Here is a 15,001-nt window from a genome sequence, read left to right as displayed (position 1 = left end):
GCATTAAATTCATCACAGGGTGGTCATAGTTAGGGACTAGGTCCATAGCATGGGGCACCGTGAAAGGAAAAGTGGTGGAGGGAGAAGAATGGACACAAGGAGAGAGCACAGAGGAGCCATGGGTGATCGTTGTGGGTGCTCTCACTTCCCTGGACTTGTCCTCTCTCAGCAGCTCATCCCTGGCCTCAGCAGCCACAGATGGGTAGGAGAGTAGAAAAAAGAAAAGAAAAAAAAAAGTAGGTTTAGGTTCTTTGCAATTTTTTCTGTGGTTAGACCAAAACTTCATATTTATCGCCCTAGTCTGAGAATGGGGGTTTCCCACCAAGAGGCTGTAGTGCAGAGCACGGGGCTTAGAGGCACATGGATCCACCTTCACGTCCCAGCTACGACATTGGTGAGCTCTACAGTCTTCCTGAGCTCCAGGGCCTCGTTTATAAAATGGATATAATGACACCTGTCTTACAGGTTTGCTGGTAAGGACTCAGTGCAGCAGTCTGTTTTGAGGGCTGTAAGGTATACACACCGGTGAACACCCAGGGGCATCGCCCCTGATGAGTTGCAGAGCAAACCAAAAGTCATAAACCGACATGGGCTAAATCTGACCTACTGGCATGTTGGTTTTGTCTTCATGGTGTTTGTTTTTGTATTATTAAGATTTATGGCTGCCCTTGAGAAGCTGAAAGTTCATTAACACAGGGTCAGTGCATTCCCTCAGTCGCCAGGAGCTGAGAGGGGGCCGTGCCCGTGGGAGCAGGGCCGGGTGCTCATGTCCCCACGAGGGCCATCCATCTGCTTCCCTTGGTAGGCACGGCCCCTCTGAGCCTCTGTGGTGGAAGTCCCTAATGTAGGCCATGTTTTAAACAACTGGTACATGCCTGGCAGAGAGGGATTCTTTTGTTGTTGTTGAGATTTTGTGGTTGTATTAACACATGTATTTAGTGATCTCAGATCTTAGAACAGTGACAAGTAGCTCTTGATCCTAAAGCTGCTGGGAACTTTTGGCCCAAGAATCTCTTAGAGTCAACATTTGTTTCACTAAGAATCTAAGCTCCATGAAGGCAAGACGGTCTGCTGTGAACTTTTGTGTCCTTGATAGTCCAAGTAATGCCTGGCGCTTTAGATTCTCAGGAAATGTCTCTTTAGTGGAATCCAAAACAAGTGCAGGCTATCAGGTTTTTTTCTTACTGGCTCAACTAAGTCTGTGATCTGACTCTAGTGCTTAAAATTCTGTGTCTGCAGAGCATTAGAGAAATTGATAAGTACATTCTAAGTCTCCAGTGTGCTAACAAACCGTGCAGACACCAGGGTCTTATTTAGTAAACATTTCACTGGCATTGTCCTTCTGGAGAGGAATTGGCTCACACGCTCAGTGAATGGTTTTATATGTTGATAATTTATCCATCAGAAGGACATTATCATTATAAATGGACTGAATACTGTGTCTCATATACTTTGGCCGTGTCCGTTTGGCACTTGTGACTTAGCATATACAGGAAAAATAAGAATTAAAGCACCATTCAACCCATATTAGCACTTTACAATTTCTAAAGTTCCTTTCCTCTCTAATCCAGCTATTTCTACTCAGAAATTTGTTTCACCCACCTTTCTCTCTACATCAAATGACTCTCACGTATTTTTGCCATTTGGGTTTTTAAGCCTGTTGCATATAGTTTTGGCTTCTTTTTCATTCTTACTGCTTAATACTGACGTTATGCTTATCTCTACTGGAGGCTTCTTCTCTTAGCAGTTAACTGTTTATAAAGTGCCAGTGAAGGTAATTAAGCTTTCATGAACATGTTAGATTGTATGAAAATAAGCCAGGGTGGCCTCTGTGTGAGAGAAAAATGGTTTGCTCAGTCATTTTCACCTCCATCTAAATTCTTGTCTCTGTTTCTTGATTTTTGAGATCACAGTAACCTTAAACTATGTATAGTATTTATGTAGCTGTATTTACTATGGTGCTTGGCCAATCTAATATAGTGATGGCAGGTTTCCAGATTTTTGACACAGATTAGTATCCAATAATACGTAACACTTTAAAACCATCCCCCAAATGGTCAAGTCTCAGAACAATGTTGAGGTCAAAAGATGATGAGCCCCTTGGCCAAAATTAGCTGTTCACTTGCTATAGAGAGAAACTATATAAACTATGACAAAGGTTCCCATTCACCCTCCTCTTGCCCATCAACTTCCCTCAATGTCACACACTTGTCCCTAAACCTGTGCTTTCAGCTTTAGTGGCAGCTCTTGTGGTTAATCTACCTTCCTCTTTCCTCTTCATTTTACATTAAAATGCCCAAGATAGTTAAATTTTTTTGTTATAAATTTCTATTTTGAGATAAGTTTTATTTTATGACTCAAAGAGGTTGCACAATCGCAGGGAGTTCCATGGACCCTTCATCCAGCTTCCCCCATGATAGTATACATAACCATAGGATAGAGCCCACGCCAGGAAATTGATATCGATGTACATTTCTGTTGAATCTGGTACAGGCCTTATCCAGAGTCCACAAGCTTTTAAATGCAGGTCAAAAGCCTCAGTTTTATAAGGTAGGACCCACGTGAGAAGGCGAGGAAGAGATTGATACTAAGAGTACCAAACCAGAATCTAGGGCAGGCGATTTAGAAGGACAGGAGAGATTAGATGTACATGAATAACTTTTACCCCATCAAAATTAAACTGATTTCTTCGTTCTATTTTTCACCAAGGGAAAACATGGTACCTCAGGACCACCTGGCGGCAAAGGAGAAAAGGGCGACATGGTTATACCAAGAGTGAAAGGTGAGCCTAGTCAATCGCATAGCTCCCTGCCATTTTATGAATGATATAGGAGCCACGCTCTGGCACTCATTTCCCTTGTGGCCACAGATCAGTTCTATAATAAGATTCAGGATTGTTGAGATTGCTTAAAAATGTTCCTTGTCCCTCACATCTTTTTGTGAGAATGTTGAGCCTCAAATCCTCTATCCCTTATTTGAAAACATAAAAAAACATATTCAGGTCCTCATTATTGTGAATCTGGGTTTGACACAAGACCACCTTTGACTTGCCTACTGTTTATCCAGTGTATGATACCATGCTGTATTAATCAAGACTGTTTTGGTCATGACAGAAACCCAGCTCAAAGTCGTTTCAGAGAAAAAAAGTAATTTATTGACTCAGCCAAACAAAATTTGAAGCAACAGATGTAGGGTTTACACTGGGACAGCTGGATCCAGGAGATTCTTCCTGAATCTTGCATCACTCGTTGCACCACCTGCATTTCTCCCCAAGACTAGCTTTCCTGGGCTGTGGGTATACTGCCTTTCCCGCCAGAAGCTCCAAGTTCTTACAAAAAGAAAGGGAGCTCTACCTCTTAGCTCCAGTTTGAAACAAAAATTCAGGAAGAACTGGACTAGCCTGGGGGCAGCCCACAACAGTGGACCGCTCCCCCATTCACCATTGCCAGGGGTGGGGCATCATGTTTGGCACCATACAAGCAGGACAGCTGCTGTTGCGATTGGTGCCTCCGCACACAGCCTCCCTGGCAGAATGAGGAAAGGAGCACTTTCCAAATAAGAGAGTCAGTGGGTTTGGCAGTTGTCATTTTCCTCTCCGGCTTTTGCATGGTTGTCTTCATGTTTCTTCAGTCAACTGAGACACTCCAGAGAGTCCCTCTACCAGCCCACACAGAGGCAGTGTCATTGTTTTTACCTTCGTCCTGTGTTTCCTTCCACTTCATCCACTGCTTAGAAGGGCTTGGATATCTTTTGGCCTTTTTTCCCAGGGCACAAAGGAGAAAGAGGTCCTGATGGGCTCCCAGGATTTCCAGGGCAACAGGGACAACATGGTCGAGATGGACTTCCTGGAAGAAAAGGGGATCCAGGCCCCCCAGTATGTATAATTCTTCTTTGGCTACCGAATTTCATTTTCTTATATGGTTACAAAGCGTCGATTTTCCCCTTCTCAATTTAAAACTATAATGCAGTCAGGTGTCAATGTGCCGTAAATCAGAGTTACCTTCCATCGAGCGCCGGGAGAAGATGCTGGTTAGCAAAGGTGTGGCGTAATTGCAGATGGTCTGAGATCCTGAGTGGCAGTTTAGTCATGGCAAGTCCTGTCCCGTCCTTGGTCTTTGTATCATTCTCATGTTGTGTATCTATTTCTGGGGCCCTCCCATCTACAAAGCCCCCAGTGACCTCAGGCCTGTTCAGCTAACTCCTTAGGGCGGAGGATAGAACACAGGTCCTGACAATGACCTTCAGTTCTGTCCCCGGATAAAGAGGCACATGAGGGGAAGTGGCAAACAAGGAAGGATCAACTTGTGCAAATCCCTGAATTTTGACGTATTGGCTGATGGGAAATCCCGCTGACAAATGATATTTCTGCATTTTTCAAACATGTTTTGGGTGGAGACCATATGTAAGTAACAGAGGTCATAAGAAAAGACTATGAGACATGATCCAGTGCTTAGGAACTTAGAAAATCTTGGGTCCATGAGGCATTTTTGATTGCTTACAATGTCACAGGAACTGAGCTAGGTGTTTCGTGCATATCATCAATCATCTGGAGAACAATCCGCCTCCAGATTTTACCGTCGGAAATGGAGGCTAAGGGTTTGTTACTCCAGGTCACCGACCTATCAAGTAGGTTAAATTGGAGTAAAACCCCAGTCTGTCTTACGCCAACATGTGTGCCGCTTCCTCCAGTTGTGCTGCCTGCCATTGAGAGTATCAGGCCTTCCTTGTCCGTGAGAGTCCTGGAGGCTGTTCATTCCATTGGAGTGAGTGACGTGAGCTCCACATGGGACAGACGTGGCGGCAGCCATGACTTGAGAGGCTCCTTCTCCACGGGAGCACAGCTTGTGGGGAGCCCACGGGGAACTTGCCAGTTCCAGGAACCACCACTCAGGAAGCCCCAACAAGGGCTCCACAAAGCTCTTTCTAGTTTTCCAGACCAGATGCAAGCTTTGCAGCCAGGGCTTGGTTTTACCATAAGCGATGTTGCCTTGTGATGTACTTGACATCCTGTTTTTATGAAGTTGACAGAAGAACAACTAGAAGATTAACCAAAGGTCAGATTCTTAAGCAGGAGCAGCAAGTGTATGTCAGCCCTTTGCTTGCAGATGTGAAAGGTGGTGGAGTCTCTCCCTGTGTCTTCTTACAGGACAACAATTCCAAATACATAAGAACTGATTTGTTCAACTCGTAAGCCTTCTACCTCCCTCAAATTACGTACTTCTGTATTTTATTGTTTTGATATCAGAGAGTTGTTCTCACATAAAATTTCTCAAATGTGTTTAACATATAACACACACATGGCTTTCTGTTTGGGAGGCTTAACCCCCCCCCATAGCATATAAGTGTTTGTAAATATTTCTCTAAAATATGAACAAGAAGCTGAGTTAATCATTTAAAGTTACGTTTGCTATTGAGTAACTGTCTCCTGGAATTATGAGGTTTTTCCATGTGTTTCTATAGCTTATGACAATGACTGCTTTGAACTCTTGGACTAGCAAAGATTGGTAACTGACTCATGATGCAAACATTTCCAGGGGGATCATGAAGACGCGCTCCCAGGTGATGAAGGGTCTCCTGGACCGCCGGGCCCCCCGGGCAGAGCAGGACCTAGGGGACAACCAGGTCTGGGATTTCCTGGCCCACCAGGCGAGAGAGGGCCACCAGGAGCTCCGGGCCGCCCTGGTGAGAGGGGCCTCGAGGGCTTGAAGGGTCAGAAAGGTAATTTTGAATGTTTTGTGTTACAGAATGGCAAGGGAAATAGCGGAAGCTGAAGTGATCCTCTCTTCTGGGCAAGTTATTTTAGCTATGGCAGAACCACTAAATAACATTCCTGCTAGCTGCTATTCAAACCTTGAATGTTACCTAACAAATAAAAGCACTACAGCACCATCAGTATTTAAAACAAATTCTGAAAATACTAAAATGTCTTTGTTGCTGTATTTGTCTGGCATACCAAAATTGCCTTTCATTCATTTCTCAGTACCAACTCGTGCAATCTGTATTAAATTTACATACATATTTGAAATATCTGCTTGTTTACAATCTTTTGAGACAGTACAGTGTATCTTAATATAAAACACTAGTATTTCATTTAAAAAATACATCATTGTCCTTGAAAATCCATGTGTAAGCATTCTAGGAAGAAAAAAAAGAAGGGATTTCAAATATGTGTGACAGTTATCTGAAATTTAAACAGTAAAGCGACTTGCAGCATTAGAGCTGAAAACTTCTGAAAAGGCTGGAAAAAGATTTATTTAAGATTTTTTTTCCGTTGTAACATGTACATATGCCTCGGGCTACATTATTAATGGCAAAGTGTGAGAATGAGACGGTATCGTTGGTTCTTGCTTTGACAACATAGGCAATAATTTGGTCCTCAGTAAGGTTTAAGATTATGGTTCTGGACCCATCAAAATCTAACATTATTTTTATTCAGTTGATACATTTTTTATTTGAGAGCATATGAAGTGATACATTATAATTCATTCATTCTATTATAAAAGAGAAACATTCCATTTCTAAGCGGCGGGGCGGGTCGGGGGGGACCGAGAGGCGCAAGCTCTGGAGTCTTCCTGTGTTCACCAGTGAAAATGGCGGGACGACAACAAGCCCAGTGCGAAGTCAGTAACAAAACCAAGAGACGATGCATGTGAAGCCCCAGGTCCGTGGCAGGCCGTCAGGAGGTGGCAGCTGGCAGTCATATCTCACCGAGCGGCCTCGTCTGCACAGGCCTCCCACACCCAGACCCGGAGTCCAGTCCTCTGGGCTCACTGTTCGATGTTGCTCCTGCTTCATGATTTGCCAGGCCTTCCCATTCCCTTGTACTGGGGGGTCATTGGGCCTGTTGATACATTATTTTTTTCTAGGCTACTAAAAGTGATACTTCCTGGGATTTTTTTTTTTTAAGATTTTATTTATTTAACAGAGAGAGACAGCCAGAGAGAGAGGGAACACAAGCAGGGGGAGTGGGAGGGGAAGAAGCAGGCTCCTAGCAGAGAAGCCTGATGTGGGGCTTGATCCCAGAATGCTGGGATCATGCCCTGAGCCGAAGGCAGACTCCCAACCGCTGTGCCACCCAGGCGCCCCTTCCTGGTATTTTTCTTATTCCCCTTACGTTTATAGCTGTCTGACAGTTGAAGCTTGGATTTCAGGACCCATCTTTTAGAAATTCAGGATAAAGGTAGTTCAAATGATCTAACAATACGTGGGAGTCTTCTTTTCCCTTGAATTCCACATTGACTATATGAAAAAAATATATTGATTGAGTTATCATTGAGATTCACTTTCCGTGGGGCTATTGGTTGTGTGAATGCCACTTTTTGTTTGTTTTTCATTCCAGGCGATACAATTTCTTGTAATGTCACCTACCCTGGGAGGCCAGGGCCCCCCGGGTTTGATGGGCCTCCAGGTAGGATCAATGAGAAATTGCTGTTTTCCACATTCCCCAGAGTAAAAGAACTGGTAAGACAGATGAACCGAGAGTTAATCACCTGGCAGCTAGTGAGGATAGTTCTGAAATTATCATCAGGTTTTGAGGGGCTGTGGGAAATCAGCATTTGTGGGAAGTCACACTGGGGCTCGAGTCTACATAGTCTAGGCGGGGTTGTTGGGTTTTTTTGTTTTGTTTTAATCTCTGTGCAACAAAATTTACTTTGATTTGATCACATATCAATAGAAATGTCTGCCCTTTGAGATTTTAAAACTGTACCTTCTTTCTTTTCCTACGTCCCGAGAGTGAAAAACGATAATGTGCTTACCGATGGAAGTTTTACTCTATTCTGCTTTCCAAGCCTCAAGGGATGTGAACACTCAAATTTTAAGGTGGCAGTTGTACCTCCTTTAAAGTTATTTTAGCTGAGAGAACTTCCAATAGGAACTCACAGAACGTGTGAAAAAAAAATCAATTCCTTTTGCAGGTGCTTCTTGCCTATACTTCCTTTGAGGACAAATACAGTAAACTGCAGGGAGATACATTTTGGCCTTGACCCCAGTGGTTACTCAGCAGGCCACACGCTGGCTGCCATCTCTTTCCTCCTACAAGGAGGGCCTATGCTCGAATATTTGTGTTGAGACAGAGCATGGGAAGGCACCAAAAGAGTCATTGGAGTGGTGGTATATGTCTCGAAGGCCTTCAGGGAGAACCCTTTACAGTATGGCTTCTGAGAAAGCACATTAACAAAATCACTCTCTTTGAAACACTTGTTTGGAGCACACGATTCATAAAATGATTACGTAAACCAGTCAAGGTGACATCATTGCTTCCATAAAGTAGAAATACTCTGAAAAAGACAGCATAGGTTCTTTTTAAATCACCTGATTTTGCTCTCATTTGATTTGTGTTTTATTGAGCCTGCGTTTTGTTGTTATTATTTAGGACCAAAGGGATTTCCAGGTCCTCCAGGCGCTCCGGGGTTGAGGTGTTTGGATGGGCAGAAAGGTCGGCCTGGCAGACCAGGAATATCAGAAATCCCGGGTCCACCTGGTAAATAAGTGTTTTTCTTTTAAGAATCTGTCTATACCTGGGGAAATCGATGACCTTAGTAAGTAGATGGCCCAGGGAACCCTACATAATGGGCTGATGGTTTTTCTTGGAACAGTAAGCTCTTAGCTATGTTTTGATAACTTTTGGGTTCTGGTAATTTCATAAATTCTCAGGGCTCCTTCCACCTGAAGCATGAGTTCAGGGCTTTTATCGGGCTATTATTTGGTAGAAAGTGCTCGGTGCAGACAGACTGCAGGGGGAGGAAAGCAGTGAGGGAAACATCATTGGCTTCCAGGAGATACAGAATCACAATGTATTTGCCACAAAAGGTGGCAAAGCAACATTGCCTATGAAGTTACTCTTAATTTTAGTTAATACTCCTGTATTTTTTTTTAAAGTGTGTTTTTGTCAAAGTAGTAGACTTCCATGTGTATTGGTTCTGTATTTGTACATTCAATAATTTAAACAGTTTAAACCATTTTTTTCAACAGGCTTTCGTGGTGACATGGGCGATCCAGGTTTTGGAGGTGAAAAAGGGTCTTCCCTTCTTGGGCCCCTAGGCCTTCCCGGTTCTCGTGGAGCAAATGGTCAGAAAGGAGTCATGGGAGACACTGCCTATGGCCAACCAGGTGCCCCAGGATGGAGAGGTCTTTCAGGAGTGCCAGGGTCAAAAGGACACAGAGGTCACCCAGGACGTCCAGGCTTTGCAGGTATGAGGGCTGCACTGTCCCCGTGGTCCATACAGCTGGCTCAGCTCTGGAAGAGGTCCCTGAAGAGTATTTAGACTCTCTAGGCTTAGAAATCTAGAATGCAGAATATTCTCCCTAAGCATCTGCCCTCATAAATGAGCACTGTCCACATTTCGAGGAACCTGCATCTGTAGTGTTGCCTTTGCATTTTATGGGCTGTTTTCAAGTTCAGGGCACCTCACTGCAGCTCAGCACATTCAGTTTGATTCAGCAGCTACTGGACGTCCGCCTGCTTTGGACTCAGGATAGCGCGAGAGCACTGTGAACGCCCAAGGAACAGGGACCGGGTCACCTGCCCACTGCCAGTGCCAGATTGAAGAAGTTCAGACTGGAAGAGGAGGGCCAGTTCAGGGGCCAGAGCAGTGTGCGGTGGTGTTCAGGGAAGCTGGGTGAGCGCTGGGCCCTGGCAGGTATGCGGTGTTATTTGGACAGGTGACACAGTGGACGGACTTTCATTCCACCAGTGGTAGCTGGCGAGGAAGGCAGGAAGATGGTCCTGGCACTGACTTAGATCTGTTTCCAAAATCGCTAAGGATTCCTCAGGATCCTCAGTACAAGTGTTTAATATATTTAACAATAACCCTAGGTTAGGGTCCCTAAAATCATCATCTTCTGGGCCCCAGTTTCAGAAATTTTGATTCATTACATCAGAATTGGGTGGGTCCCACCAGCCCCTTGGGTGATGGTGATCAAGAGTGGACCCTGTTCCAGGCTTTTACGAACACTGTTCTGGTTCTTTTTGAAGAGTGGATGGGCCAGTATTTATTAGGTATCCACAATAGTATCATACTACAGGGCAAACAGAGGGCAGGGGACCAACTCACGTTCTGGGTCACCAGGGAGCTTACTTCACTTTGTAGCTGGTAAGTCAAAATATTCATATACAAAACCCCAATTAGTTAGAAAGTAACAAGACATTCTGTGAGTCGATGAAAATAATTTTGATTTAGTAATCCTGCTATCTCACCTGTGACAATATATTGAAGGGAAGTGTTCAGCAGAAAATAAAGGTTACTATGAAAATACTCTTGTATCATCCACAATAGATGAACAAATAGGAATAATAAAGAGAGTTAAGTAATACACACACACACACTCAAAGGAATACCATTCAGCTGTTTGCAACTAGAACTGTATTTATAAAGATTACAATAAAAGGGAAAACATTTGAAGATTCATATGCAATGTGAAATAATCCAACAATTGTGTGCTGTGATTGCTACTTTAAAGATGTAAACATATGAGCAGAAGTATAATGGAAACATGGAAAAATAGAATAGCTTTTTAGGTTAGGGCATGGGATGATGGAGCAATTGATTTTTTTTTCCTGTAAATTATGACACTGCCTTTCCAATAAATAGAAATTTAAGAGTTCAGGTGATGAAACAGCTTACAAAAAGCACATCCATAAACTGCAGCCTGGGTGTGTAAGCACGGTGGAGATTTGGTGTAAAGCCTGCCACAGTGTGAGAGGTTAATGAAAATTGAGAAGAACTGCATGGTGTTTCAATCTGCCCAAGCATCTTTGCTGTCTACGTAGCTGTATCCAGTAACCCTCTTAGTAATGCATGGTTTTCGCATTCATTTGGAGCTCACTACCATCCAGGGTAAGAAAATCCTTCGGGAGACTTCAGTGTGAGCGCTGAGCCGGATGGAAACGCTTGTTTCTGGCATTGCTAGGCATGTACCCGCCGTGCCAGGCTGACTCCCCAGTCTCATACCAAGAGTGTCCGTCACGAGTGTGTTGTATCATTTCAGGGCCAGTGGGCAGGCCGGGACTCCCAGGTCTCAAAGGCCCCAGAGGCAGAGAGGGAAGTGCTGGGTTTCCAGGAATCCCAGGTCCGCCTGGTCATTCCTGCGAAGGAGGCGCCCCAGGGACACCAGGGCAACCAGGACTCCCCGGGGCTCCGGGCCGTCCAGGTAAGTGTGAGCGCGCCAAGCCCAAAGAGTCTGGGACTTGACTCTCCTTACAGACGAATAAGCCCTTGCCTGCTGCTCTTTTATGGACCAGCAGAACCAAGACTCCTGGGGCAGAGATGGGAAGGACTTTACTGTTCACGGAACGGCAAGTGACATGCGCTTCCTGGTGGTTCGGGTCATTTCCCCGTGTCACCCTAGTCTCATGGGGACACAGAAGCGGGCTCGGTGGATGTTGTACTGCACACGCAGCGGGTTGCAGGATCTGAGAGGAGCACTGAGCCTGGGGGGCTGCTGCTTTACCGCTGTGGGCAGGACCACCGGCTCTTCAAGCTGGGGCAGGTGCTGTGCAGTCTGTGGGCTGCAAACACCAGCTCGAGTGCGTCTCAGCCCAAGGCGCTAGAGGGCTGTTTCCAGGGTGATCTTCATTTCACCATTTGGTTTGACACCTGTTATTTAAATCCTATTGCATTTATCCAGAAATGTCAGGAAAATGCCCTCTGAATGGATCAAAGTGAGGATGGGACCGACCCTGCCCCTACGGCTTTATTTCTAGCACTGATAAAAACTAGATGATGTTGCTGTGATTTCTGCAGTTGTCTCTGGTGAACAACCTGACCAGGTTCACTTGGCCAGAGCTGCAGGAAACACTGGGAACGTTTTCTTCCACGGGTTCCAACAGTAAATACAAATAATATTTTTGTTCTTCACCGTTCCGCATTTTCCATTTTTAAAATGCTCTTCATAGTATTAGTGTATCTCTACTGGGAAATATTTATTCCAGTAATCTGCCTTTCTTTTTGTAGCAGCCAGAAAAAGATGTTCTGAGACTGATGGAGAGTTGCCACTGTGGTTTTAGCTGATAAGCATTGTTTGTTTCATAGACACAGATACACAATTTAAGCTGTCGTGAACTTTTTTTACTGCCCGTGTGTGAAACCAGGGTTCAGTCTTCACATGTTGTTGTCCTTGTGGTTTGTCTCAGGTGCCCCAGGTTGGAAAGGACAGCGAGGGGATGTGGGGCCTCCTGGTCCCGCTGGAATGAAGGGCCTCCCTGGAGTCCCGGGACGGCCAGGGACAGATGGTCCCCTAGGACTCCCAGGCATCCCAGGCCTCTCCGGGGATGATGGACGGCCTGGTCTTCCAGGCCCAAAGGGTGGGTAGTGCTTTTCCATTTTTTACCCTTATTCTATAAGCTTGAAATCCACTGCCAAGTGAAGACTGTTACATATGATCATACTATTGAATTTATTGTTGTATCAGCCTGATTTTGTCCTTCCCTTAGTGACAGGTCCCTTCTTCTCATCCCCTATATTGTTATTTCCAGTGGCAGAATGTTTCGGTGTAGGTAAATGGAAAAGGTGAGCGGGGGGAGTTAAGCCCACAGAACCCACAAACACTTCTGCTCAACACACTGGGTAGAGCTGATCAAGTGTTGGGCCAGGGCTCATGTACTTGTACGTTGGGTGAGCCCCCACCCTCCCTGGCTCCTGATCTCGTCAAGCGTTATGAGATCAGGACTCAGAAATATAAAGGCTCCCACTTCAGCACTGAGGGGTGGAAAGCTGAGTAGGCGAGCACGGCTGTTAATGCGGGGGAGCTGATAGCGGTCGTTCACCTTCGGTACAAACTGCAGTCCGTGGGAGGTCACATCTCCACGCCGACGACAAGGAACACAGATCTAGGAAGCATGCTAGCTTCTAAAATGTCTTTCTACAAATGCATGTTCTCATTTCATCAGGATCCCAGGGGCTGCCTGGCTTCCCCGGTTTTCCGGGGGAAAGAGGAAAGCCTGGCCCTGAGGGACGCGCTGGCAGGAAGGGGGACCCGGGAGAGGATGGTCAGCCTGGCTTCCTCGGAGACCAGGGGGTGAAAGGTGCCAAAGGTAAATGCACTTGATAGCACGATGATGCCACATTGGTGGTTTTGGTATTTTATCAGAACATATAAAGATGGTCTTTGAAAAATAAATGGGACTATCCTGTGGCTTGGATTCCTCTTTCTTTAGGATTGCTGGTATTTGTTTTAGAATTTTAAACCAAATTGATTTTCCTTACCTCTCAATCTTATTGCATATAACTGATAAATGAATTGCTCTATTAATAGGGAAAAAATAACAAGTGCTTCGATATATGGCTATTGGGTTTAAAAGAAACTTCTCACCAGTTGGGAAGGGGGTGAGGCCTTCAAACTCTGTTTCAATCTTTTTCTTTTTGTTTTCTTTTCTTTTCTTTCTTTCTTTCTTTTTTCTTTCTTTCTTTTCTTTCTTTCTTTCTTTCTTTCTTTCTTTCTTTCTTTCTTTCTTTCTTAACAAACAAACAAACAAACAAACAAACAAACAAACACACCATACTTTTTTTTAAAGAGCCAGATAGTAAATATTGCAGACCCTTTGGTCCCTGTTGAAACCACTCAGCTCAGCTTTTGTAGCGTGGAAGCAGCCAGGGACAGCACGGAAACAGTAACATAACTTATGTTCCAGTCGAATTTTCTTTATGGACACTGAAATTTGAATTTCATTTAATTCTCACATGTCACAAAATATTACTCCTGTTTTGAGTTTCATCCCCTAATAATTTACAAGTGTAAAAACCATAGCTCATGGATTATACATAAACTGGCCACAGCTGGGATTTGGCTCTCAGGTTGTAATTTCCTGACTTCTGATCTAGGGTAAGTCCACTTTCATCTGAACCATGAGTTATGCCTCCCCAGCTTGGTTTAAAGAAAGAGTTTTCGGGGCGCCTGGGTGCCTCAGTCAGTTAAGCGTCTGACTCTTGATTTCAGCTCAGGTCATGATCTCAGGGTCCTGAGACCAAGCCCTGTGTCAGGCTCCACGCTCGGGGTTGGGGGGGCGGTGGGAAGAGGGACCTGTTTGAGATTCTCTCCCTCTCCTTCTGCCCCTCCCCCTGCTCACACTCTCTCTTCCTCTCTAAAATAAATAGTAAATAAATCTTTAAAAAAATAAAGAGTTTTCGTTACTATTAAAAAATAAAAATTTCAAGACCGCTGGTTTCAATGTTCCGTGTCCATCCCCATTACATATTTACTTTTACCACTTAGCTGGGGGCCGCAGCGAGTGAAGCTAACATCTCATTTCCAGTGTCGAGAATGAATGCTTGACAATCCGAGAAACAAGTTTTTTGTCCTTAAAGCCCCTTGGGTAAATAACCTCCTATATAATTTAAATTATTTTTACTTCTTAGTATATTGATTCTTCTTTTTGTTTTACTAGCCTGTCAATTTTTTTACAAAGAATCAAGGAATCAGAGTCACTTTTAGCTTAGGTTACGTGATGTTTGCTATGCTATTATCTCCAAAATAAAACAAATTTAAGAAACTGATATTATTTTGTATGTTAACTGACTGGAATTTAAATAAAAACTTTTTTAAACAATGCCCTGATTGGTGTTTGGTCCCATGGTGGAAGTGCTCCCCCCGTGGCTGATTTAAAGCCACCAGTATTTCAACAACTGGCTTACAAAAGTCTTGGTTTGTTAACAATTGGCTCTCAGCACGCTGAGATGAGCCCACTCGAGCACACTTCTACAACTGGACCATGTTTACGAAAATCAGGTAGAAATACTGTATATTCTTCCTACCTTCCAGAATTCTCTATGTGGAGAAGCAAGTTGAAATAAGTGGACTTTTAATGTGAGGCAAATAATAGAGGGTGGCTAGGAAGGGAAAGACAGGGGACAGGAAAGTATGAGATGGGCAGTTCACATTTTACTGGATGAAGAGACGTATTTTAGACCTGGAGCTTTTCAAGCCTATCTGCTCTCACCTAAGCTCAGAGACCCATTTGGCTGAATTGAGCAAGCATTCACTGATCACTCCCTGTACCCCAGAC

The 15,001-nt window shown here is 44.3% G+C and overlaps 1 protein-coding gene across 17 annotated transcripts in view; it reads left to right on the top strand.

Moving 5' to 3' along the window:
* COL4A4 (collagen type IV alpha 4 chain) overlaps positions 1-15,001 on the top strand; it is a 126,615-nt gene that overhangs the window by 66,997 nt on the left and 44,617 nt on the right. For all 17 annotated transcript variants that reach the window (XR_015725419.1, XR_015725418.1, XR_015725420.1 and 14 more), the window contains 9 exons: positions 2,710-2,782; positions 3,768-3,874; positions 5,535-5,718; positions 7,340-7,408; positions 8,375-8,482; positions 8,974-9,192; positions 10,990-11,151; positions 12,134-12,304; positions 12,890-13,033. Coding sequence is in view for 14 of the 17 variants with exons in the window: in XM_045775274.2 (XP_045631230.2) it covers positions 2,710-2,782; positions 3,768-3,874; positions 5,535-5,718; positions 7,340-7,408; positions 8,375-8,482; positions 8,974-9,192; positions 10,990-11,151; positions 12,134-12,304; positions 12,890-13,033 (1,237 nt within the window). In the remaining 3 variants the exon portion in view is untranslated. The remainder of the gene's footprint in view (positions 1-2,709; positions 2,783-3,767; positions 3,875-5,534; positions 5,719-7,339; positions 7,409-8,374; positions 8,483-8,973; positions 9,193-10,989; positions 11,152-12,133; positions 12,305-12,889; positions 13,034-15,001) is intronic.

Source organism: Ursus americanus, chromosome 1, assembly GCF_024610735.1.
Source record: "Ursus americanus isolate L20-20 chromosome 1, mUrsAme1.1.p, whole genome shotgun sequence".
In the NCBI taxonomy this organism is placed as follows: Eukaryota; Metazoa; Chordata; class Mammalia; order Carnivora; family Ursidae; genus Ursus; species Ursus americanus.
Note: the sequence above shows the minus strand (reverse complement) of the source record. Positions and strands in the feature narration are given on the sequence as shown.